This window comes from Apteryx rowi, unplaced genomic scaffold (genome assembly GCF_003343035.1).
Source record: "Apteryx rowi isolate R43461 unplaced genomic scaffold, aptRow1 scaffold_380, whole genome shotgun sequence".
NCBI lineage: Eukaryota > Metazoa > Chordata > Aves > Apterygiformes > Apterygidae > Apteryx > Apteryx rowi.
The window spans coordinates 556,976-584,729 of record NW_020450308.1 but is presented as its reverse complement, the minus strand read 5'-3'; the positions used below and the strand labels follow the sequence as shown (position 1 = coordinate 584,729).

General features: G+C 36.6%; 1 protein-coding gene across 8 annotated transcripts in view; it reads right to left on the bottom strand.

The window, feature by feature from the left end:
* The window catches only part of MON2 (MON2 homolog, regulator of endosome-to-Golgi trafficking), a 78,769-nt gene that overhangs the window by 26,200 nt on the left and 24,815 nt on the right, over window positions 1–27,754 (bottom strand). For all 8 annotated transcript variants that reach the window (XM_026074189.1, XM_026074190.1, XM_026074191.1 and 5 more), the window contains 16 exons: window positions 26,806–27,000; window positions 25,860–25,984; window positions 25,385–25,524; window positions 21,802–21,955; window positions 17,874–18,106; window positions 15,231–15,312; window positions 14,266–14,447; window positions 12,753–12,865; window positions 9,352–9,456; window positions 8,923–9,003; window positions 8,762–8,835; window positions 8,593–8,683; window positions 7,097–7,198; window positions 4,640–4,750; window positions 3,677–3,852; window positions 139–301 (listed from right to left, as the gene is read on the bottom strand). In XM_026074189.1, the coding sequence (XP_025929974.1) occupies window positions 139–301; window positions 3,677–3,852; window positions 4,640–4,750; window positions 7,097–7,198; window positions 8,593–8,683; window positions 8,762–8,835; window positions 8,923–9,003; window positions 9,352–9,456; window positions 12,753–12,865; window positions 14,266–14,447; window positions 15,231–15,312; window positions 17,874–18,106; window positions 21,802–21,955; window positions 25,385–25,524; window positions 25,860–25,984; window positions 26,806–27,000 (2,127 nt within the window). The remainder of the gene's footprint in view (window positions 1–138; window positions 302–3,676; window positions 3,853–4,639; window positions 4,751–7,096; window positions 7,199–8,592; window positions 8,684–8,761; window positions 8,836–8,922; window positions 9,004–9,351; window positions 9,457–12,752; window positions 12,866–14,265; window positions 14,448–15,230; window positions 15,313–17,873; window positions 18,107–21,801; window positions 21,956–25,384; window positions 25,525–25,859; window positions 25,985–26,805; window positions 27,001–27,754) is intronic.

The window sequence follows — 27,754 nt, the reverse complement described above, 5'->3', positions numbered from 1 at the left end:
CTGCATGGGAGTTCTGTAATAATTCAAAAAATGGGTTTTGGCTTTCATTTGTAGGACAGACTACAAATTTATTTTCATTAAAAAAATAAGAAAATGAAAGCCAGAAGCAGCATCACTGTAGGTTAATATAAAACTCACCAACAAACCAATTGAAGTTAAGCTAATATTTAGCTCTTGATTGTGAAGTCCAAAGCTTCCTGCAACTTCAACAACTATCTGTAGACAAGTACATGGCATTGTTGGAAGAAAGTCTGTCACAACCAACTGAAGACACTGGAATGCAGTCCGTATTAAGGACTCTCTTAAGAAAACAAAACAAAAACAAAACACACACACACACACTCATTTCAAATTTCTTCAAGAGCACAGAAACTTTTTGAATACAATACCTCAGGAGACAGCATTATTAAAGAAAAAAAGAAAGATCCATTTAAAGTTTTCATGATAAATTTGAAACACTTAAAATGTTTCAATGAGGATTTTTTTTGAGATATAACATTAACCTGAAGCTTCAAATTCTGACAAAGCATTTTAGTCCATGTTAACTAGCGAAGTTGAAATTTAGACCCTCCAGTGGTCCTCAACTAGTTTTATACGCTAAAGCAAAGTCTGCTTCACTGTTCTGAAGTTCTAGGACTTGTTAATTTGAATGTGTAAGCTAAGACATTCTAAAAAAGCCACAATAGGCAAAACAAAGCTTAAGTTTAAGCATTATAAACTTCCAAAGACTAAGCTGTTCTGAACAGTTTCTTGTTTCAGGAGTTACAAAGAGAAATTACTTAAAGTATGCCAACCAGATGGAAAGGCAGAATGTCTTTTTACTTATTAGCAAAGATGCTTGCCAACTTAATGGCTGCTTGTATATAAGGTTTTACTTGCTTCAATACAGTATTATGTTAGACAAAATCTTTGGAAAATCTCTGCCACTAAATATATCTTTGATAAATATTTCACTTTCAGAATTGGATTCTGAATACAAATACAGAATAACACTACAGTATGGAAAAGGTTTATGAAAGAAGCTCTCACAAGCAGGATGGTCATCTACAACCAAGAACTTGCTTAGTAAGAGAGGAAATGAAGAAATCAAAAAGGAGTGGTGGAGTGTAGATAATACAAAATAGGGAAGGCAAACTGCTGCAGCTGCATTTAAATTTCACTATAGAATTTTTAAAAAATGTTTAATATTCAACCTAAAAAAAAAATTCAAAGGTTTGTAATATAGAAACCTCATGTCCTTCAGAATATATATTCCAGGAAAAAATCCAGAATACAGGTATGTTAGTTATACATTTCAGAATGCTAAATAAAAGAACCACTTTTTCTTTCTGTGTAATTCAAAGTAAAAATCACCAGTGGGTCTGTATTGTGGGTCACCAGTTTCTACTGTATTCTAACAGCCAACAGAAGATGGAAGTGAGAAGAACACACAAGAAACTTCACATGAGAATAATTAGTTACACCATTATTGTCCTATAAAAAAATGTGTACTGTAGTACACCCATCCTACTACAGAAGACCAAAGGTTTTATCTTTGCCATACTCAAGGAGCAAATGCTCATACACTACCTTCCCTCATATTCACTGCATGAGTTTATAATGTGAAACACACCCAAAACTGTTTTAGTTCCTTCTCAGCTAGAGTTCCAGAGGTATGTGATCTTCAAGGACTCTAAGGGAGAAGGGAAGGAGGCAGGAAATGAAAGTATGGTTGCACTACTCATTTTGAATCGAGTTAATGGGAAAGCAGCTTCTCTTTTTATCTTCAAACGAGAGGCCACTAGAACAAATTCAAAACACAGTTCATTTCCCAATTAAGTTCCCTGCAGTACTATGTGTTTGGAGGAAGGTTTCAAAGTCCTTCACGCAAAAGACAGCTCTTCAAAATGTTAGATTGCTTTTAATGCTATGAATGAACACCCAAAAAGGAAATACAAATGCAAGAAACCTAAGCTTAGCTCTAGAAAACTTTAAGATTATTTATGGCTTTATTCAACCTTAAAATGGACAGGGATATCCCATTGAAAAGAAATTCTTCAAAGGAAGAATTCTTTTTGCTTGGCAGACTAGTGTGGTGCAATCAAGAAGTGACTGAAGTATCACTGGTGCTCAAAATAGAATCTTCTGTATTTATAGCAGCCTGGCAAAAGTTCCAAAAGATAAATGGATCTCTACCCTGGAAGCCAGGATGTTCACTGACCAGATGGAAAACACTTGTGAAGAAAGTCTAATGAATGATCAATAAGCTTAAAGCACAGCAATAGTGTCCACATCTCGTGATCACAACTATAAGCAAGGCAAGGTATTCAGTTGTTTCCCAAGGATAAGAGGTGGTTTGCTTAATTTTTTTTTCCTACTGCAATTGACATGATTTGGAAAAACAGTGCTACATAGTTGAAGGAGGGTATTCTATCATCTTTGTACTATGAGACTAAGGTATAACACAAGATCTTAGTAACATCTTGAGACATTTGCCAGCAAAGTATGGACCTGAGGCTAAAGGGATCTGAAACCTATCCCGAGAATATGTCAGTGCTGGTTCCTGTCCATTAACAATAACAGTGAAAGTGAGACAGCATCTAGGAACCACAGAACACACTGTACTAAAAGTGGAAGCAGCAGGTACCAAAGGAAGCATGGTTAAGATGGAATTTTTCCTTAAAAAAAAAAAAAAAAAAAAAAAAAAAGTTAGCTGACAGCCAAGAGTGTCAAGATCCTTGGGGGATGTTTGGTGAGTACTGCTGCTAAAGCAAGTGATACTGGTGGCAAGAACAAAATCTCTCAAGCATTTGGAGGCAGTTAGGAGGTCTTGGTCAGAGGGCCAGAAGACAGAAGCTAAGGTGGGGAGAAAGGAGAGAGATGCACCAAGATGAATTCTTCTGACAGTTATTTGATGACCTATCCTCATACACACAGTCTTGACTAGTACCAAGGAAGGAATAATATGGTCTAAGTGTATGGATACAGTTCTTGGTGCTTACAGCTACAGGGTCAGATTCAACTGCTAATTTCAAAGGCACTTCTTGCAACTTCAGCTCTTGCTTTCCCCTGTGGTTGAGAGGATTTCAAGCACCAAACATCAGTACAGTTCATGCCCCCTATCTAGCAATATAGTAATCAGCTGTGTTGCTCAGTCAAGGGATTCACCCACAGCAAGTAAATAATCTTCCACCTTTGTTTTAGCAGCAGCCACTGAGAAAGTAAGTCTTAAAAAAACAAACAAAAAAAAAACCCAAAAACCACAGATAAAGTTCAGAGGAAGACAGATACTAGAGGCTATCTAAAGATTTAAAGAGAAAAAGAAACAAGAGAGGAACTGCAAGCAACAGCTAAGTCATACAGAATTCTTTGGTGGCACCAGAGATGTGTCCACCAGACGGTTGCGATAAACTGAATTGGCACAAGGAGTACTCCTTGGTCTATACTGCATGCTGACCACAGAAGGTAGAATGTAACAATACTTTAGTCTTCTGGAAGATCAGTTCAGTAAAAAACACGTGCTACAGGAAAAATACCGAAACTGGATTTCTGTTGAGTAAAATTATTCATAAGCTAAAAATGACAATAAAAATCATGACTATCAACAGAGTAGTTATTAAAGTAAAAAACTAAAAGCAGAATTCTTTCTGCTGTTCTTATCTTTATTGATTTTTAATTTTTTTTTTCCATCACTTACCCCTGATCACTTCGGATTGCCCCCATGACTCCAAGCACCAATGGCCAACCAGGTCCCAAGCTGTCACCCTGACTTTGCAAAATCTGCAGCACACACTCCAACTGTTTAATCCTGATATCTGGATGACTAATGTTTGACAGCTCCTTTAGTGGATTTAATAAAAGTAGCTGCAGTCTCTAAAAGTAAATAATAAAGCATATTAAGCATGCTAAAAATTAACAAATCTTTAATTATTCTCATATATAATATGTAAAACCATACAGTGCCAACGTAAGATTCTTAGGTTTTTAAAGTTACCTAAAAAGCTGAAATTCAGTGGCACACTGGCCCTTCTAAAAAAATGTTTATAAAGGATCTCAGCAGGAAATCTGTATTTTTTTTTCTTTTTCACCTGTTATCCAGGTCCTTCAGGGAGGGACCAGCTAAATGCCAACTATAGCATGCTGTCACAGTTGTATAAAAACATCATGCGATTTTATGCTGACCCAGCAGGGCTAGACTAAGCATCCTACTAAACACATCTTGGAAATAATATCCATTGAACCTCAGTAAAAATATTAGAATGTTTTATTAAAAATGGACTGAATAGCTGTAATTTACAAGGTAAGAAAATTTATTTTTTGCCTGCCACTAAATCATACATATGCTTCTAAACATTCTGAAACTGTTTTGCACTCCTGAGGGTGATCCACAATTCCTTCTAACAAATGGACGCAATGTGCAAGCAGCACCATTCTTTGTTATGCACTTGCAAAAGGAAGGAGGGGAGAGTTCATCAGAATACATGAGGCAATTCTCAATAGTTACATCTGAATGTTACGGCTTTAGGCTTTATAAACTCAATGGTAAAATTGCTTTATGAATGCCACCTACTCATTGAACTGTAAAAAACTTCCTCTAGGGAAGATTTTGATTTCATGTTCACTGCAAGTTCCAGAAAAGTAAAGCATAAACTTACTTTACCTGATTTTGTGATAAAGGAGGATCATGGCTGAACATCAGTCCTGCTTTAATGAGAGAAGTTAAAGCTTCTGCTCCCCATTCTCTCATTCTGGAGTTTGGATGCTGACAGACCTGAAAACACAACAGTTTTGTTTAAGGCCCTTTTTATTTATATATTAAATATATTCAATTCTTGGTTAAAAATTGGATATTTCAATTATAGCAGACTTTTACAAACAACTATAATAAAATATTATACAATAATAGATAAAATACAGCAATTCTCTAAACGATAAAAATTAAGTCTGACAGTCAAAAAGAAAACTTATGTTTTGGACAGACATACCTTCTGAATAAGGAAGCAACAGGAAGCAGGGAAAGACAGAAGGAAAGAAAATGAAGATCACAGCAGTTCAATTCAAAACATTCTCCAATGTCAAGGTACTAATTGCTAATTCAGATAATAATAGATTAAAAAGCACCAAAGAACTCTAATGCAGCATGCCTGAAACTCTTAGGTTTAATTTGGTCTTAGGATACTATGAAATACAAGTTTTACCTTCCACATTCAGTTTAACATAATCAACTGTGGAAGCATGATAGTAACCAAGACAATCCAAGCATCTGCTCTTCTATATGCTCAAATACAAAAAGTAACTACATGGTGAATGTAAAACAAGGCTTAGAAACCATTATTTCAAAAGCTTGACAAAACAACAGTGAACACTGAGAATCTGCTTAAGTTTCCAATGCATTTTTGTTTCTTTTTGTTCTTTGCATCCTAATTATCTAAACCTAATGGTTTTGCTAGTTGCTTTTCACAGAACAGCAAAATAAAAATACTATGCAAATCCATTCCACATATACAAACATACTATGAACTGTGCTCCCATACCTGATATGTGTCTGTCAAACAAGATAAAAGAGGTCTACAGTCTCATTGACCTCTAAATGATTATTTCTACCCACCCTTCTAGCCCTAGCTCAGATGATGTGAGAATTCAGAACCTTTCAAGGTCCAAGGCAGGTTCATAATGAAGGCAGATGGTTTGGGATGGCAGACTGTCTCCTTATTAGCCACTAGCAAAACTGAAAAGAAGGCTGAGACAGAATAGCTAGCTTCATGTAAAAAACCAAACAAACAAACAAAAAACAAAGCCTCCAAAATGCAGACAAGACATAGCTACTCTCCTGAATTACTCATATTTTCCTTACTCCATATTAAAAAAAAAGATAGAATTTGAACTGCTTCATGATACTGTGAATCTGACCAGACCATCAGTTGAGAGACAGGGAAGGAATTCTTCCCCCAGGTTGCATTTAATTGAATTTGCGGGTGGTGCTTTCTCCTTCCTCATTGCTCCTTGAAGACTTAGATTTAAAAGGAAATCAGACAACACTTTAAAATGTGTATTTTCTCCAAAACAGTGGCAAATATCCGTAATAGATAACAGACTGAAGTGGACAGCTTACTAGAGGACACATGAACTCCCAGGATGTGGATGGTGAACGTTATTTGCTGGGGGGGGAGGAGAGAAAGAGATGCTTTTGCTTTAAGCCTTTAGACTCTTAAGTATTCAAATTCTTTCTCCTGAAGAAAAGGTAAGATTACATGGAGGTGAGCTGATTTGCATAAATAAGGTTAGAGATGGCCAATCCCTAATACTGTTTGAAATAAAATTATTATAATGTACTGGTTCTAAGGAAGTGTCCAACACTTGCTGGAAAATGAGGAGGAAAATCTCTCTCCTTTACCCACTTTAAATCCAACCTGTTCTTGGATTTCCACTCCTCTACACATCATTGAACAGGATAAAAACTTAACAATTACAGACCCTCACTTGTTTTTAGTTCCAAATTCAAACTCAAAATTTAATTTTTTTTTCCCCTGATGAAGCACGTTTTTTCATATGGAAGGTAAAATAGTTACTCAAGAAACTGAAATACGGTAATGACAACTATTTTGTTATTTATACAAGATTTGCTTCTATGAGACCGCCCAAAATGTTAGTTTACATTTACTATTAACAAAAAAAACCCCACAAAACAAAAAAAAGTTTGGTCAATCTAATGGCTTCAATCTATCTGGTAAAGGCATAAAAATGTATCTTAAAGTCTCCCTAGCAATTTGTACTATGTGAACCCAATATAAAACATTCTTGTGCTTTATTGAGTATAAATCATATGTGAAGTATTGTAAACTAATATTTATCACTGTGTTTATAAGATATAACACCAACAGACAGCACCATGAAGAGAAAGTCAGTAAGAGCTATAAAATACTGTGATTTAAATATTTAAATTCACCTTTAAATTCAACCTGTGATGTATTCAAGTTGTACAAACAAAGTGCATAAAACATCTAAATAGGGTTTAAATTAAAAAAAAAAAAAAATTACACTTGTGGAAATGCATTTCCACAAGATCTTCATTATCACAAATTAACTTCTGGGATGACTGATAAAAGAAAGCAGTTACCTCCAGAAGATGACCGGTCAGAGGTCTCCAAAGAATCTCAATCCTGTGCATGTTAACTAGTCCCGTTTCCAGTAATTTAGCAACAGCAAAAAGCGATGGTTCCTTTGTAAAATGGAATTTGAACACATGACTCTGAGGTAACTGAAATAATGTTAGAGCCTTTCTCTACATTATATTTTATAAATTAGGATGTAGCTAGTCTGCATGAGAGTACTGTATTTCATAAACTGTTGTGACAATATTCACAGCATAAGTAGCAGGACTGGAAGCTTCCATAGCAGCTGCAGTACTTCAAGAGAAGCCACAAGGGGGTAGCAACAGAATACCACGAAGAATATTCTTTTCATAATTTTTCACGTAGTTTTCTCCTAGTTTGAACATGGAGCCAGAGTCCTAATATTCCTTTCAAAACTCTCATTTTTATAAAACTGGTATGAGGCAGGACTACATAACATATTTTACTAGCAAAATAGACTTGTTTTCCATCATGACTTTTAAAGTCAGAAATTATATATAAACAAACATTATAGATTATTTCATTTAAGGATCCCCTTCTGCTTTATCTTCCCTCAGCTTCACAAATGCTCTGCAGGAATATGTAAATTTCCATTTATCAAATACATATGCAAATATTTACAATAGACTTCTAAAAAGAAAAACAATAATAAAAAAACAACATATATTCAAAGTTACTGTTGCACTGGAATTATTCTGCTCTTCACTGTTCCCGTTTATGCTGATTTTTTATTCTCTTTTTCAACCGATTTTAAACACCAACTACTTAGTTTATTTTCCTCTCTCTGCCTTAAAGAATTGAACTGATGCTATAACTGTCAGATATTCTAAACACAGAAGAGTTTAAATCAAACTTCTATTTACTTATTTTCTGTCACTATTATCTCTAGTGTAAAAGATCAAGCAACAGGGCTTTCAGAAACCCTCCTCTGGAATTAGATTATGCCTAAGAGAAGATATGTTCAATCCTCTTCAATCACAGGGTCTTTAACAATTCTGGGCCAAAAGTTGTTTTCTCGGCTGCCAGAAATTCTATCATTTTCCCAGGTAAATAAGAACTATCAGGCTTTTTTTTAATATCAAAATTGTCATGCTTATTCTTGAAGTGTATTATTAAAAAAAAAGGAAGTAAAAATGAGCACCTCACAGAATGTACTGTGCCATTCAAAATACCTAACCTCTGAATTTAAAAGGGCTTTTTAAAATTTTATCTACCGTAATCTGATTAATGGAAACCCATGACATTCCTTAGTTAACAAAAAACGTAACAGGAACACAGTGAAAATGCTCAGAGGATTTAGTAACCATACGAACCATTTTAATCAAGATATTTTCTGGTTCTTAACTTATTTTATAGTCTAGAGTATCAAATGTATTACTGGCTTAATATTAGAAGCAGTTAGCTTAAAAAACAAGCAGACAAATCTTCTGCCTGTCTCACAAAAACATCGAAAAGGAAAATAAAGGACTCTTTTTTCTACCTTATTGTTTCCGTAGGCCATATCCATGGCTTCCAGAGACAAGGAGCAAAGGGCATTTATTAAGTGATGTAAGGACACATCATCAAGATACCTGAAAAATAACAGCTATCAAAGCACTGCCAAGTTTGATACACACACATTATTTTAATTATAAGATGAGGTCTCTTACTGTGAGCTTTCAAAAAGCCTCGAAAGTATGTTGGATATAACTGGCAGATCAGTCATAACTGCTGTAGTCAGAACCTAAAAAAGAAACAGAAATTTATCTTATAGATTGCAACAGCAAACACTGCATCATCATTAAGCTACAGAATGAACAATCATGCTTACTGTACTGGGCCCTTCTACAGCTCTTCCAGGCTTTAAGGCACCCCCAACACCTGGCTTCAATCCCAGAATCCACACAAGATGCTGAAATACAAAAGGATGATTTTTCAACATAGATTTCTATAAAGTGGTAGAAATATTTAAACACATTATTTTATATTTATTTACACAGAAATATTTAGATCTCGGGTATTAGTGTTTCAGCAGAGAAATCTCTTCAGACAGAAAGGAAACTAACACTACCCGAGTTAGTGGGCAGCCAGCCAGCCAAACAGAATTCAAATGAAATGCTACAGTACTTATTCAAGGCAACTCAAAGTACACCATGAGCAGAATCAAAGCTTTTTCTATTGCTCACATAAACACTCAAAGACAAATTATAACCAAAAAAACAAGGCATCAGAAACCATACACTTATTTCCTATGCCATACCTGAAGAGTAGCCAGGACAAGTTGCCACGATGTACCAAGAACAGCTCCATGGCAGTGGGCTAAGCTGAGTAATGTCCTCATACACTGGATATTTTTTGAAGTCAGCTAAAAAAAATAATATTGTTCTACAATAATAATGTTTCTAGGAAACTTGCAATTTTTAAAAAATTTTTTTACTAAATAGCTTAAAGATTACATTTAAAATTAGCACTGGTGCAATGTATCTGTTTTACATAAGTAATTCATCCCTCAGTCTTATCTTGCTGGCGTTGAATACAGTTTGATCAGTGCCTTCTCTCCTCCCAAAAAGTCACATTATTTTCAGTGTTACAGAAATTACAGATGTTTTCATACAGGTGTCTAACACACTTTGAATGAAATGGTTATCTGGGTCATATGGCCCTGACTATTATTACAGACTTTAAGCACTGGATCAGGATACAAAAGGAGTATATGGATGTCAATAAATGGTGACAACATTAAGTCTCAATTATGAGTGTAAAAAGAAAACATCAGTAATACCCTAATGGCCAAGGCTGCCCTACAAAGGGTTGGAGAACGCTGCTTCACATGCATACACAGCCATTTTGGATGAGACCACCTCTGAGCTCTGAGACTGCAGACCAACACTCAGCTTATGCCACTTCAGAACACTCCCAGCAGAAGCTTTCCCCTAAATTTTGAAGAATTTTCAAACCAAATCCCAGAGCTTCTCGCACCTGACAAACTTGGTTTGCTTTAGGAATTGTTTCCTGGTGGAAAAAATCATGGCGTAACTGGGTGTGCCTCAAACATTTGTGCAAAGGTTATTTTTAGGTCAACATATTTAACGAGCACTCTATGTGTTCCTGTTCCATTAAAAGAAAAACATTTCTCCTTTGTTTTGTCATATCTTAATGTGTTAATGAAGAGTACATCCAACAAAGTAAAGGACTTGTAAACTGTGTGGCAAACACTGGTGACAGTATGTACAGTATAACAATCTGAAGACTTTCTCTTGGTGGAAGAGGATCAGGTTAGGGATCACTTAAGCAAATTGGATATACACAAGTACATGGGCGCTGATGGGATACACCCACGAGTACTGAGGGAGCTGGCTGCTGTCATTGCTAGGCCACTCTCAATCATCTTTGAAAGGTCGTGATGATCAGGAGAGGCCTGAGGACTGGAAGAAAGCAAATGTCACTCCAGTCTTCAAAAAGGGCAAGAAGGAGGACCCAGGGAACTACAGGCCAGTCAGCCTCACCTCCATCCCTGGAAAGGTGATGGAGCAGCTCATCCTGGATACCGTTTCCAGGCACATGAAGGACAAGAAGGCGATCAGGAGTAGTCAGCATGGATTCAAAAAGGGGAAATCATACTCAACCAACCTGATACCCTTCTGTGATGGAATGACTGGCTGGATAGACGAGGGGAGAGCAGTGGATGTTCTCTACCTTGACTTCAGTAGCACTTTCCACACTATCTCTCATAACATCCTCATAGACAAGCTGACAAAGTATGGGCTAGATGAGCTGACAGTACGGTGGATGGAAAACTGCATGAACAGCAGAGCTCAGAGGGTTGTGATCAGTGGCCCAAAGTCTAATTGGAGGTCAATAACTAGTGGGTGCACCACTGAGCATCTCTCATATGATAAAAGGCTGAGAGAGCCGGGACTATTTACCATGGAGAAGAGAAGACTGAGTGGGGATCTTATCAATGCATATAAATATCTGAAGGGAGGGTGTAAAGAGTATGGAGCCACACTCTTTTCAGTGGTGCCCAGTGGCAGGACAAGAGTACAAACTGAAACACAGAAGTTCCATCTGAATCTAAGGAAGAACTTCTTTACTGTTGTAAGGGTGACAGAGCACTGGAACAGGTTGCCCAGAGAGGTTGTGGAGTCTCCATCCTTGCAGATATTCAAAAGCTGTCCAGACATGGTCCTGGGCAGCCTGCTCTAGGCAACCCTGCTTGAGCAAGGGTGTTGAACTAGATGATCTCCAAAGATTCCTTCCAACCTCAACTGTTCTGTGATTCCATGATTCTGTGAATCTCACCAACTAGACTGAGAACTTTTTTCCAATACAGGGGAAGCCAATCATCATCCTCCAGGAAGGGAAGAAAAAAAAAAAAATCAAGTAAATATTAACAAGAATAGAGATGCTTCCATACAATGAAAATGATTACTTGCCTTCTTTATTACTATCTCAAGGCTGTGAATACTGAGAGGTCAAACACTGCTATTTCTAAGGGAGCTTTTCACTGAACTTGCCACTAAGTTTTACCATTTGGATCCTCTGGAATAATAATCCATCCATGTAAATCCCATTCAAATGGATTCTTCTAATTAAAAAAAACAACAGTGTATGCTAAAATATGCCTGGCAAACACAACATAGTAGAATATAGGTCACTGACTTCCTGTCTGGAATTAGAAAATAGCCTCTTGCATTTTATGTCATCCAGCTACTTGTGTGTTTCAAGACTGACTCTGAAGTTTGCTATCTGGACACCGTTTTTTTTTCCTGCATCATCCAGATCCTTTTTCTGCACTTCAAAAATGAGACTGTCCTACCAAAAAATTTCTTCAGCCCATGAACATGATTCATTTTGGTTCCTTTTATTATATAAGGCCACACAACCAAGTTCTCTGCAGCAGAGACAGGACGACACAGAAATCATGAATTCTGAAATTGCTATGCTTTGTTTTGCAGCAAGAGGACTTCAGAGTTTTATTATTTTCCCTTTTAATATTTAGCTCTGACCATTTCTTAAAATATATGTCTTAAAATACCAATGATGATTTGAATAATTCTCCTCTAATCACACTCTGTGATGTAAATCACAGTAGAGATTAATCAGAAACCCAGTGTGCTTTTCTAACTAGGAGATAGACTGAGACATGTTGTGACGCTATTTCATTGAACTAAGCAGAGAACAGGCTACATGTAAAGGTCAAACCAGGTAAAACCGAAAGCAATAGAAGCTCCTGACCGAAGAGTGGGTCATAAGCAAGACAACCATAGTATATAGAACTGTGAAAACTCACAGGGGAACTGGAAGATCAAAAACACAAGTTCAAGTACTCCGGCTTTAACCGCATCTTCTCTACAAAGTCAGAGCCTGTCTCACAACAAAACTTACAAGCTAATCTTTGCACGCAGACACATAACAGAGCTGAGATCCAAGGGCTTTCAAACAAAATAGGCAGGAGCTGAACTAAAATTCAGATAAAAGCCTGGAGCAAACCTTCTTTACAATTACAGAGCTTTGCTGTCTAAATTAAGAGCCTAAGAAAGTATTTCAGATAAACAGCATTCTTACAAACAAAGATTATCTGTTGTCTCTTTTGAGACACAGTGAGATGCAGAAAGAATCTGTTAAGCAAGACAGAGATCATTTACAAGTTTTACTTACCATCACTGTTCCCTGTGGCTGAAGAGCTAAGGGCTGACCTACTGCTACAACTTGCTGATGAGACTCGCTTGAGGGACTGATCATTTGAACATTCTGTCCCTGAATAGAATACGCTAGAGGAAAATAAAAAAAAATTCCAAACTTAAAAGCCAGTACTCACTGTAGTAACAACCACCACATTCTGATAAACAAATTTCTGTGAATTTTATCACAGTACTAGCTTTAAGGTAGCTCACTACATTGAGATCTTCAAATATATTTAGATTATTATAGTATTGTTTTACAGGGTTAAAGGAACCAGTATTAATTTGTCCCTCATTAACTACAAGGTATGGCTTGCAACTTGTTAATATATATTACGTCCGAAATATTTGTGCAAGCACATACAGGTTGAGTATATGCCTCAACTCAGTTATGTGTATAAAATCACTCTGTGCTACTGTTGTACTTGTGCAGTCTGAAAATAAAGGTGTTATATCTGCTATGTTGTGATGTTTTTCCAATACAGGTCTATAAGGGATCCTTTTTGTAACTCAGCTGTAGAAAGAAGAGTAACATACCAACCTAAATATAAAAAGGTGAAGCTCACTGCTTCTCTCCCCTCAGAAAATCTAAAAAGCATATTATAAAAATATCCAGACATAATTTATTTTATGTTTCTAAACTACATTTGCAACTTGCAAAAGTACTGCACTTTAGCAGACAACAGAACCTCACTGTTAGCACTGTTTCACGGACTCACGATCTAATAATATACTCAGCTGGTGGGCTGAAGAAGAGGTTCTGGTCCTTGTTCCCAAACAAGGGTATTTTCATTTTATGTTAGAGGTCTACTGTTAGACCCATGTGCATATTCTCCAGGTAATTCCATTTCTAGCTACATAATAATTCAATTTCAAAATCAGAAACAGAGTACACCACCATCTAGCATATCCCATAACTTGGTGCTTGTAGCACTCTCAGGATGTGGGAAGCATCAATTTATTCTTTGTAAGCTGAAGGGAGCCAAGAACTTAAGACCTGCCATTTACTCAGTAAGTACTACAGTCACTAGACAACTATAGAAAAGACTGAAGTACACCACAAATGAAGGAAGTTCTATCCAACTTTGGAGTATCTGTGATTTTTGCCCAGGGACTATCCAAGAGTTTGAGTGTCTTAACTACACATCATACAAAGCTTTAGGATAGTAGATCTTCTTACAATAGGAACTTTAGATATATGTTAAACATTCAAGGAAGTAAGTTTTAGCTTGAGTAGAACAGTACCTAGCAGGCTTAGGATGCTGCAAGACTAAGACTAAGATCTGAAAGGCAGGCAGTCTAAATCCTGCCTGAGGATTCTGACTAAATTAATATAACCAAATACTTCATGCCAAAGAACACTACTCTTATTTATGTTTTCAACCACATCTTGAGAAAAAAGTTGGGGTTAGAGTTATTTTAACATGGACAATACATGTAACAAAACTAAACATATTTGAACATATAATAAAGGAAATGTTTATACATACATTTGCTGGACAGAGCTGCAGTTGTGCTGTTTAATACAGTAAGGGCATAGTGAGGAGGCAAGGATCCTTTGCAAATGGCAGTGATAAAGGCATCTCTTGACGTGACAAGACCTAATCTTCCACAAAGTGCAGCCATGGTCAACTCTGCTTTTAAAATATTTTCAGTGGCAGCTTCATCAGTGCTGAAAGAGCATATATCATTTAGTAGGAATTAATCTACACACAGAAAAAGCAGCTAACCGAATGTGAAAGCAATGAGAACTTACACTTTAAAACTGGCAACACAATAAATGCTGAAGAGCAAGCATAACCAATCAACAAAATTATTTAGAATCATTTCCTATAAAATTGGTCTTTAGTTCTGAATGACTTAGCACAAAGCAGACTACAAGGAGATATTTAACACTGACTTCAGAAAAAGGGGGTTGATAACTAAAGACTCCTAGAAAAGGGCAGTTAAGTTGCCAAAGTTTTTACCTACTAAACAGCTATTCCACTTCAATGGAAAGACTGTATAGTGCTAACAAGTACTGAAAAATTATTTAGCCACTTTATCAACAGTAATCAAGACTTGAGAGGAATCATTTTAATGCGACAAAACATTCAGTCAAAATAAAAAAGAATTTAAAAAATGAAATAGTTTAAACATAAGACTTTGAAAATGTAATTAACTGCTCTCTATGTATTAAGAGCTCCATGTGCATTACAAATATGTACAACTGCTCTATGTACATTAGAGTTTTATGCCACACTTTCAGGGACTTGCATGTAGTTTACTCCTAACAGATCCTCACTCAATCTACCCATCACTAACACACAAAACTTCTCTGGTATTGTCTGCTTATGTACTATGAAGAGCTCTCTGTCATACTCTCTCTGTCAATTTGAGCAGTTTCAAAACTCAGTTCAAGATATAACTGGGAACACCATCTATGAAAGAACAAGAGATACAAAAGATGAAATACCTTGCATCAAGTAGGAGGGATAATGCAGCAAGAAGACCACACCAACATGCATTCACCATTTCTTCCCAGACAGGTCTGCTAACTTGAAAGAAATGTATATACATGTTTGTAGCAGAAAAATATAACTGAAAGTTATTAAATAAAATATTGGCACCAATGCACAATGCTCACTGCTGGATCTTGTAAAGTGTATTTAAAAAACATATATATGTGTGTGTGCATATACATATAAATGTATACACACACACACACCAGTACCATTTAAACATCCACATTTAAAATAACATGGCTGAAGTAAAAAAAGTCATCAATGCAACTCCTAATATGGAAACTACACATTAAAGGTACTTTTCATTTACATTTCTCAATACATTCCCAGCATCACTTATCAACTTATTCATCAGTGACCTGGATGAAGGGACAGAGTGCACCCTCAGCAAGTTTGCTGATGATACAAAACTGGGAGGAGTGGCTGATACACCGGAGGGCTGTGCTGCCATTCAGAGAGACTTGGACAGGCTGGAGAGGTGGGCAGAGAGGAACCTCATGAAGTTCAACAAAGACAAGTGCACGGTCCTGCACCTAGGGAGGAATAACCCCATGCACCAGTACAGGTTGGGGGTTGAGCTGCTGGAAAGCAGCTCTGAGGAGAAGGACCTGGGAGTCCTGGTGAACACCAAGTTAAGCATGAGGCAGCAATGTGCCCTTGTGGCCAAGAAGGCCAATGGTATCCTGGGCTGCATCAGGAAGAGTGTTGCCAGCAGGTCGAGGGAGGTGATTCTCCCCCTCTACTCAGCCCTGGTGAGGCCACATCTGGAGTACTGCATCCAGTTCTGGGCTCCCCAATACAAGAGAGACACGGCACTACTGCAGAGAGTCCAGCGGAGGGCTATGATTAGGGGACTGGAGCATCTCTCTTATGAGGAAAGGCTGAGAGAGCTGGGCCTGTTTAGCCTGGAGAAGAGAGGTCTGAGGGGGAATCTTATCAATGTATACAAGTATCTAAAGGGAGGGTGCCAAGAGGATGGGACCAGAGTCCTTTCAGTGGTGCCCAGCAACAGGACGTGAGGCAACAGGCACAAACTGAAACACAGGAAGTTCCATCTGAACATGAGGAAAAAACTTCTTTCCTGTGAGGGTGACAGAGCACTGGAACAGGTTGCCCAGAGAGGTTGTGGAGTCTCCTTCTCCGGAGATATTCAAAACCCGCCTGGACACGATCCTGTGCAATGTGCTCTAGGTGACCCTGCTTGAGCAGGGGGGTTGGGCTAGGTGATCTCCAAAGGTCTCTTCCAACCTCAACCATTCTGTGATTCTGTGATCACCAAATCTAATAAACTCCTTTGTGCTTACCACATAGAATTAATTGTACTGCACACAGTGCTTACACTAAATTACACAAAAGACCCTACAAAGGCATATACAACGATTTTAAGACTTTGTCTATAAAAACAAGCATGCAGAAGTGCATAAATTAGGGACATGGGGTAGGCAAGAAACACACACTGAAATTTTGCAGTGATGGAAAGACATCTCTCCCCTGGCATTTATAATTCTCCAGGTTCCTGGAACATTTTTTCATTTCTCTGACCTAACAGGAGAAAATTGTAGGTCTCACAGACCTATAATTTGCCCTTATCATTCCCACGCTCCTGCCTCCCTCTGCCCTGCCGCGCCGCTGCGCAGAGCCCGTTTGCCTCAGCACCATGGAGAGCTCCACGGCTGAGGCGGCCAGAGCCCGCGGCCAGGACGAACCCACTTCCCTGCTCTCTGCAGCGCTGATGCCTTGGCACCAACCTCACCGCCACAATCCCGCCTTCCTGGTACACCATGTAAAATCGCTCCAGGGAGCCAAGCCTTTCTGCATGTGCATATACTGACTCCTCATATGCTGCACAAATACAAGCCCCTGTTATTTCTGCTTCTAAAGAAGGTAAGTTCTTCCCTGGATCCTTATTTAACATCTCTCCACTAAAACATGTGTCTTCTCATCTTGTCACTAGAAACAGAGTTCTGTAATGTGCTTGTAACTGCCACATTTCTTTCAGTCAGGATCTCTCTTGTGACCTTCCTGGATCTCAGTGTTAAGCAGAGTTAAGAACACAAGAAGGCAGAATAGTAGTCCTGGAGAACACAACACCTATTATCACTCCCTCTGCTGTCCCAATCCCACACATACATGTAAATCAGTATTAAAACACCATAAGGAGACTATGGCTAAAGTGCTATATGACAGAAACAGTACATAAAAGTCAAGTATCTTTTTATAACCTACTGCTGTTCTGTTAAAACAAACAAACAAACAAAAAAACCCTCCCAAAATTAGAAGTTATTTCAGAAACTTTAAAAACTATTTCCAAATATTTGTTCAAACATAATTAGAAATGATAAAAATCACTAAAAATTACTATTTCATTGAAAGCTTTTACATAATATTTCAAAACAATAAATTTAAACAACAAAGCATGAATTATTTTAACCTTCCTTCTCATAAAAGTCAAAGTAATCTTAATGATGTAGATGCTAGAATGTCTCCATAAAAAATTTAATAATAAAAAGAATGTACATATATTAAACATACAATTGTACTAATAAGATTTCATTTCTTGTGTTGTAATTTGTGTTATTTGCATTTTCAAATACCTAGGTCTTTGTCCGATTGGTCAGATACAGACTGCAAATCTTGCTTCTCTGAAGACTGTGCTGATGATGAGGCTGCCTCTGTTGTGATTTGACTGACTGTTTCAGCTTCTCCCAACTCTCCTTCAATCATGGTAGTGATACCCCGGACAAGATCCAGTAAACAGTGAAATGCCACTGACATGGCATAGCCTTCAGGAATTGTAGGTGGCTCTACTTTGTCCAGCATTTCCAAACTAAAAAATGGAAAGCATTACAAGTAAATGTGTAACAGTACAACTGCGACAAAAAACAATAAGAAAAAACAAGTTTCCAAACACCCGATAACTACAAAAAGGCCCCAAATATCATCCTTGGAGAGTTACAGAAACTCCAGAAAATAAACTACTTCACAAATTAAGTTACTAATTAAAATAGTAAATAAGTCACTAAATAAAATAAATAAAAGGGTAGAAACTCCAAGTATAGTATGTGGATCTGCAAATAAATATTAAGACATTAACACATATAAGGAAGTGTCACTGAATGAATTCTGCTACTCGTATTCTCATTCTGCTTAAAGCTACTGCAAAAGAACCTTTTCAGAAGAATGTACAAAGAGGAAATAAGGCGGTGTGACAGTGTGAATATTGTTATAACAAATTGAGAACAAGTCACATGTTCCGTGATCATTATCACTGAGTCCATAAAACTGGAAAACCCTGCCACTGGAAGATAATATATGACCAAATATTCATCACCTCCCATCAACTATGTTAAATGCATATGTAAACAGTGAAAGTTATTTGTACAAAGAGGAACGGCTGACATTATTCACTGCCAAATGCCCTGCAATTAAAACATCACTATTCTAGAGCTGTTGTCTCATTGCCACTTTTCTTCATTTTTTTACCTTAAAAGCACATAAAGAACTGCCGAGTTACAAATCCTGCAGGAAACAGACTGTAGTTGCTACAGCACCAGTGTCTGCCCAAGGAGAGTCAGTCCTACAGAAACTACCTACCACTCCAACAACCAAAAACCATTTTTCATGATTTGGTCTACAAACCACTCTTAGGGCCAGGCACTCCAGCTACAAGTTAAAGACACTTTTATACCACCTTATCACCAGTCCTTTCTGCCCAAAGGCTTTTCTTTCTTTCTCCCAAACAAATAACACTTCAGATATTATTTCTACTTTCTACTTTCCTATAGAAAGTAGCCTTAGATATCTGAAGACTTATGAAGTACAGGCAGTTCAACTTTTGTTTCTACTATCAGATCTAGAGTGGGACAAGGCAGACACAAAGTGGTGGGGGAAGTGGAGACTAATGCTCATTCTATGGAGGAACAGTAAGGACAAAAAATGTAAGGTAATTGTTACTCTGGCTTTGGTGTCCCAATTAAGTGAGGCACAATGACTCCATAAAAGAAAAAGGTGTAGTCATGAAAAACACAGCTGTGTCAACTCAGTTTGGCATTCAAATAGGTACTGATTTGAAAGGTACACTTGAGCCTCAGCGCAGTACTACGCTACCACAGGACTTCTACGCTGTAGCTGGCTATCATCTGGCTACTTCGGAGAATGTGGCAGAGAGAGAAAAACCGCTGTGAAATCCTAGAACCAGCCAAACTATTTGATGCATGCAAACTTTCTACTTTTGCTTAAACCCTCTCTACTTATTCCAAATCTTGTTGCATGTAGCTCAGACAAATTGAGGCAGCCTTTCAGGTTATGCAGAAAACCAGATTGCCTAAAATTGGCCATGGGTGTCTACAAACACCTGGCCAATAATGAAACTAACAGACACTAATCAACAGGCTACACTGTTTCCTTTAGTACAAGCCTATACTTTTCCATTAGCAGCCTCACAGAATGCAGAATAGTTGGAAAAACATTCATCATGACTTACAAGCCTTTATACAGAGATTAATAAGTGAGTTGGTTAAGTAACAAAAAAGTAATAATACTGCATTCTTTCCATTAAGTCTTCATCTTTTTTTTTTCAATTCTAATCGACTTGAAGTACATCAAAACAGTAAACGAAAAGAGTAGTATTTTTAATCTTGTCACCAAATTTAATGGAATTTTTCAACAGAAGACGATTTTTTTTTTAAAAAAGTATGACTTCACATTTAAAATTCAATTTAAAAATAACCTTTGACAAACTGTGTGCATTATACTGTACAAAACTATAAAAATGTCACTGCTAATGAGTACTGAAGTGTTAAAAATGACGGACATTTGAAAAAATCATATTACATCTTGATACTACAACAATTTCATACAGAATAAGCCTATAAAAGTTTTGTCTTTTTCAAAATTACTGTAATTTTATTTTATATTTCTCCTTTCCACTCTAAAGTCTTATGCTGCTAACACTGTCATGTTACGCATTTTTGACCAGGAGGTCTAAATTTTGAAGTCGTTAAAATAATGGACTTATTTAACAAGTGTTTGAAAATATTTCTCAAAAGGTTCTTAATTCTGGGATCAGAACCCTAACATAGGTTGTTTTTTCATATTCCAAAAAGTTTATATTAAAAAAACCTATATGCTTACATTTACTAAAAATTGTTCATATTAGAGAAATTTTGTTCACAACATTTTACACTACTAACATTTTTTAAAACATAGCAGTTTTAGCTCCTACAACTGAGAATAGAAAATTTATATACAGAAATAATTAAAATCATTATTGAGTTTTATAGTTAAGACACATGCGAGACAGACGTCATATACCCTTATTTTCACAGATGGGAGAGCAAACTACTGAAAAATGATGTTACTTGTTAGAGTTACAAGGGAATGGGTATGACAAGTCTTGAATGCAAATCTCCTCCATCTGTTCTCTAAAACACATTTCCTTTCTCGTGTAAAGAGGAAGACAAGGCACAGTGATCTGGGAAGAGACAGGTCTACCCTGGCAAAAAGTCATCTGTTAGCTCTGTTCACAATTCATGTCCCTGGAATCAAATCACTGCACAAAAATGAGATCTGACCATTTTATGAAAATCTAATGACAGCACGAGGAGAGAACCCCAAGGATGGGATGGGATTCCCAAGAATGATTAGGTAAACTAAAAGGATATTTACAGGAAATATTAGAACAGAAAGTCAAGAGGCAATGTTTAACACATGCAAGCCGTTAAACTTCTGAAATCTAAGGATGAATTTTTCCTTTTAAACCTCAAAGGCAATTAAGGGAATCTCTGCATTAAAAAAGTACTGAGAGCCAGACTATTTGCTGATTTCACTGAGTATTAGTACACCAAAATCTTGTGGGCTGTGCAAATAATTTGCAGTTTTGAACAGATGACCCTCAATGGTCACGACTGACATGAAAAAACTTCCACTATTTCAAAACCTCATATTTACAGCTCTGTAAACTGAAAATACAATCGCCATTAAACAAACTCTTCAAGAAAAAAACTAGCTGGTCATACTAAAAAGCATTCACAGTCTAACCTTGGTATACAGGTCAATATATTCCAGTGCCTGGAATGGCAACCTGTCCAGCATCTATCAAAATATCCTGTTCCATGAGAACTGCCATACAGTAGAAGCACTGTGGAAAGCTATTTTCCACTCACACTAATGTTCCCCTGGTTTAATGCCTCTCTTGTTTGCCATTACAGAAGCCATTAAAAGATATTCTAAAATTATTATTTACTATAGTGAGGCCTAAAACTTAAGAGTTAACACTGCAATGGTGTGGTAAAGAAAACTGCAACAGACGCTAAAGCCATAGGGGATATTTGGATCAGAATACCAAACACTAACAAAACAATGAAAAAAAATGAGATCGCTTCACTGCACTGACAAAAACAAAATCTCAACTGCCAGTGGAATCAACACCTCCATATTAACTAATTTAAAAAATCCTTATATAATCAAGTTGTAAATAAAGATCTTTATTATATGTATTTTTAAATGGAAAGTGGTACTTACTAGGTAGCTTTAGCACTTCCTTGTACTGTTACGTTCAGGATAGGTATCCAGGTACCTCTGTACTCAAACGCAGGTAACACAGTTGCACCCCCCCCCATTCCAAGCACTCCTGGGGTGGCTTGTGCTGAGCCAGCGCTCCCTGCCACATTGCTTCCTGTTCAGGGAAACAAAGCGATAAAACTAACCAGTCTCACAATCTGATTTTAGTTACCACCAAACATCCTTTTTCTATACTTAATTTTTATGTTGAGATACATGGATCAACCTGAGACCACCAGCTCTGGGGGGAAAGGGGGAACCACTATATTCGTGCTCCCCCTGCTGTCTAAAACACAGTATTACGTGCAGAGTAGTTAGCTTAAAAGGCACTGTTGATATCAATTGCTCCGTTTTCAGTCATAATAAAATGTTTTTGTGAAAGGTACAGCAGCAGCAACATTCATAACACTCTATGAGCAAACTAAACTTAAATGGCCTTGATGAAAAAAATATTTTATATATATTTTATATATAAAATAAACATTATATATATGTAAGTGTAGCATCAAACAGATATTTAAATAAAATGTCATGGATTATTTGAATAGCTACATCTAGAACTCATGAAATTATAGGAAATACAAGTTAGTCACTCCAAGAATAAAGATCACCACAAACTTGAAAGATTTCAAAAATGCAAAAGCCACATGAAGAAATTCAGTAGTTTAAGAACTGCAGGGTTTGAATCTGTTCTGCTCCAAGCTAGAGGAGAATAAACATCAGGGAAGAGCCAACAACATGTCAACCAACAGCCATAAGTGAACAAATTTTGATTCCAATCCAAGAAGCCAAAAAAAGCTGACAAAAGGACTTCTGTATAAACAAGTTGATACTTATTAGGAGTAGGTGCCACAAGTTCAGACTGTCTCTCTGTATAGACAAAGGAGAGAGAAAAGGCCGAGTCCTCAGGAAGGTGCCACAAAGCACCTATATGCATCAGTCTAACAACTTTCATTTTGGTATGTTCTTTTTTAATGATATAGAGAGGCTAATTCACTAATTCAGGCAAAACAAATGCACACAGAAGCCTATGCACTTTAATACAGTAAAGCTTATCAGATTAAAACATAAATCATACTGCTAAACCAAAACGGTCAAAGTACTGCCACTAACACAATACACTGGTGTAGTTATTTGTCATCCCAGTGTGGAGTTAGTCATATAAAATCATCTTTGTACCAACATAACTTCTTACAGTGAAAGGTAAAAGGTTTACACCTGTATAATAAAGGTGATACAAAGCTTAGGTAGATGCAGCTTTAATCTTCTTCTATGAAAGGGCTACCTTGTTGCAAGATTGAAGTTCAAAAGACAACCGCATGCTCATAAGGTATATACAGTTATCACAGGATTATCATAATAATTGGAAGATTGAGAGAAAATTAAGTTGCACTGATCTGCTCCTTGTCTGTTATACGTGGCCATAGGAGAAGAAACAGAAAGTGAAATGCATGAGAAAAACTCAGACAGGAAGAAAAAAAGGTGAAAAGTTAACGGAGAAAATGAATTGGAATGATAAGCCAGAGAAATAGTAATAGTGCTAAGGACAAGACTGTATTACAGTGCTGTTTCAGACTAAGGAGAAATGTAAATTTGGAGAGTGAATATTTAAGAATAGCTTCTTGCATATGTGTGTATTCCATGATGAAAACTGCTTTTCTGATTTACCATAAGGGGTTAAACTAACCCAAAAATAATAAAATTGCTCTGTCAGCTTCCATACAGACAGCTACTGAACAATAGCTACCATGATAAATGTCTCCATGTAAACAATGCAAACACCAACTTGGAATTCAGAACACACCAACCTTTATGAGTGAGCACTGACATGTATGGGTTTAACACCAGATTTTTTAATGTTTATTAATTAAAGCAAAATTTATCTCCACATATCCCTTAAACTATAGCAAAACCATAATTCTCTCTAATGTCCTAGGAGGAAAAGAAAGACCTGCTAACTTAGATACTTCTTTGACTGCTAGTGCAAGAATAAATGACTAGGAGAAAAAGTGACAAAACTGATTCAGTTCTTACTGGACAGGTTTCTTTAAAAAAAATAAAAATAAAGAAAACACACACACATGATCAGGCAGTTTCATTCTTTCCTCATTCATAGCTCTTGCACGTAATTTGGCATAACTATGTATATTTGGCTAACTTTGATAAAAAGTTGAATAGCACTGGTGATGCACAGATTTCTGCAATGAAAAATAGGAAAATATTTGTGCCCACTTCTGAGACACTCCTTTAGGCATTCTGATGCCTATCTCTTGCTGTCTAAAAGCAATCAGCAGCAGGGAAATACACTGACCATTTTATTTCCCCTTAATACAACAGCATTTTGAAGACAAGGTTATTCATTTTCAGATCCCTTAGAAGAAAAAGATACGTTTTTTTTCACAGTACACTTAATTATATACCTCAGTGCCAGATAATCCATTTACCTCCAAAGCGCTCCGAGTCATGGTTACCAGACTGCACAAAAAAACATTCATGAAAGCACAAATAAATACACCCATACAAATCTACTTTCCTGATAAAACTGTAGCCTGAGCCTGATTTTCTGCAAAGTTTCCCATTATAGAAGCTGGAAACCGTTTGTGACTTCAGTGAGAAAGTACTCACAAAGCTTAATGACAAAGATTCCCATTTCATTCTCTTTGCGGGACAAACACATACATTACACAGTTTTTAAGCTGACAGGGTCACTCTCTTGATATTATATACCTATTATTTTATATTTTTATTATTGATACATTATCAGAATAATTATCAAATTATTATCTTGTTTAAGAAGGCATGTCAAAAGAAACACTTAGAAATTATTTTTATTTTGTTTGTTGCTGGGCTTCTGCTTTCAGAGCCATGTGAAGAAGCAGAGCACCCTAACTCAGATGTGACTGCCTGCAAAGGGATTAACAATAAGACCATTCCTTCTTACAAAAATAAAAATATACCTAGTGAAATGCCAAAATGGCTGCAAGGAAAGAATCTAGTTTCAGTAATGAACTATTTTCTGCCTACAGGAAAAGCAAAGATCATCTGTAAAACACAGATCTTCCTTTCTATCCTTTGACTTTCTTAATCCAGTTCTGGCCCTAAAAAACAAAAATAAATTAGCTTTTGTCTCTCAAAAGAGGAAGCAAACACACACAGTCTTACTGCTTCAGGTGTACACAGCCCTTACAAAACCTCAAAACAAATTAGGCAAGTAGAATCAAATTTGCAGTAGTCAGAAATCAGAGGTAAACCCCTCAGTTTCCTTCAGAAAAATTCTGAACCAAGAGCTTGGTCACTCTAGAAGCGGATGCAGCTGGATGGGTAATGCTCTGCTGACTGGGGGCTAAACCTATGCCAGGCTACAGGTAGATAAAATCATCCATTGTAACAGACCTGAAAACATCAGTTTACCTCAAGCAAGCTTTTCACCTAAATACATGCTAAATTACAGAATTGTACTAAACCAAATGTATAAACTGGAACAATTCAAAATTATAATAAGAAAATATTGGAAAATTAAAACAATAGTAAGACAAGACTTTACCAGCTTGGTTCGGTGTTGCTGATGTATTCCCTGTGCTTGTTACAAGAAACAGTGACTGGATGAAGGACCCCAGTGCATTCACAATATCACGGAAAATTTTAGTGGAATGTTGCTTCATATCATAGGACTGACAAAAGGACCTGTAAAATATTTTTAAAATTATAGTAAGTATTTGACAAATTAGAGAGTAAAAGCACATTTTAACTGCAAATATTTAGGTAAATAATAAAATTTAGTTTTGGGTAAATGCTTCTTTAATACTGGTGAGACACAGAGGGTTTGGGATAATCAGATAACTATAATTCAGCTACTCCTGGATAATAAGCATGGTCAAATGCATCCAAAAAAAATCATCTTGAAGAGTTTATTGTCTAAGTTTCTAAATATTTACAATACTTTCGGAAGTCCTTTCCACCAGAGAAAAATAAAAAAAATTCTTCACTTTCACATAAAAGTGAAGTTCGATATGTTGTACCTTAATAGCTGAGGCTGCACACAAAGCCTGTGAATAGATTCTACTGCAACAGCTCTTAGCCACTGTGGTTTGTCTGCATCCAGAAACTTAACCAGCAATGACAGAAAGATTTCACATTCCGTTACCTAAAAAATACAGTTCACAGCCATTAAATTAAAAGAAAAAGCCTCCTGCAAAATATTTTCTCCAAAAAACTTTTGTTCCAGATTAGGAGACCTATACTAGCAAGTTTTGCACAGGATCTAAAAAGCTTTAACAAGCATTCACTTCAAGTAATATACAATATATGCCTAATAATCATGATATTGTTTTGCCAAGCTAACATCACATATGTAATTGTATTCAAGAAGTTAAATTCCTTACAGACATTTCAACAAAGTTCTAAAATGTGCTACAACAAAGAAATGAAAGAAAGAAAAAATCTTTTTTTTCTTTTAAACAAATACTGTACCTAAAACTTGGGAAGTAAAAACCAGCTGAAATGTAAGTGGCATAATAAATGAACAAGGTTTTAAACTTATAAATATCTTTTATAAACTTTTTGCCAACACTTTATTTAAGCAACAGAAGTCAAAAGCCTCTTAGCAACTATCATCAAGCACCACAACTAACATATTCAAAGCCAAACAAACAATACAAGAGGATTTAAAGATTCCCCAAAACTTAACTGAAAGACAGTCAAGTAAAGGAACTAACCTTTTGGCAACTACAGAAAAATCCAAAGACAGCTAACAAGCTACTCTGAGAAATTATACAAGTAGAATGGAGAATGCTTACTTGTAGAATACAAGTAAACACAAACACATATAAAAGGAAGATATAATTCAGACTTTCCTTCCCTCACTATAGGTCAACTGTTCCCAACAGCTAACACTCTGCTGAACTCAGTACCAGTACACACACAGAAAACCAGATCTGTATAAATAAAATTTGAACATATTCTTACCAACAAACTGTAAAACTGCTTAATCAAAACAGAAACTACTCTCAGCAAACGCATACAGATGGGAAAATACGGTTTTTCCACTGGTGCTGGGGAAGATGATGCGCTGGAACCTTGTCTGAATTTGATATTTGGGGAAAAGAGCTTTATAACAAGAGGGCATACCCTTTCTTTAAGGAGAAAACTGAATTCTTGATGCTGAAAAAGAAAAAAAGAAAAATTCATATTAGGAACAAATTATACAAATGAAAATCAATTCACAGCTTAAAAACAGATTTTCTTTAATTGCTACCCGTAGCTCTGATTAAGCATCTTATTTACATTTAGTGTTAAGACCAAGTGCTCTGAAGTCACACAAATCTTTGTATAAATTACACACTCAGGAAATGAAAAGCAAGAACAGCAGACACCATTAAAAAGCTACCAAAAAGCACAACAAAATGACACCGTCAGGTTCATACCACACACTCCTCTTGTACTTTGCAAATTATAGTAAGATGCTAATACATCATTTATTATATAATTAACTTCTGAATTTAGCTACTGCCTGTTAAAATGTGTTACTGAAAGATCACGGTGTATTCACATGAAGCAGAATCATACAATTCTAAGTCACAATTCCTACTGCTTTGCAGGTGGGGGGAAGTTATTGTTTCTGTGGAAATGATGTTGCCACAAACTAAGCTACACAGCTGTATCATCAACAGTGTCATAAATCATGCAAGAAGATAAGGAAATGCATCTTTGAAGGAGATATAACTGGCAAAATAAAAAGTAAAAAAGACCTTACTTACAAAGTACCACACGCTCTATAAAAGGCACAAACACACAGAGTTGAACATATAAAGTGTATGGGATAGAAAAAAGCAGACAAAGTACGTGGTTCATTTCTATCAGGAAAAGAAAACATGCAAAAGTTACAGCTCCTCTAAAGCAGCAGTATATTGACACA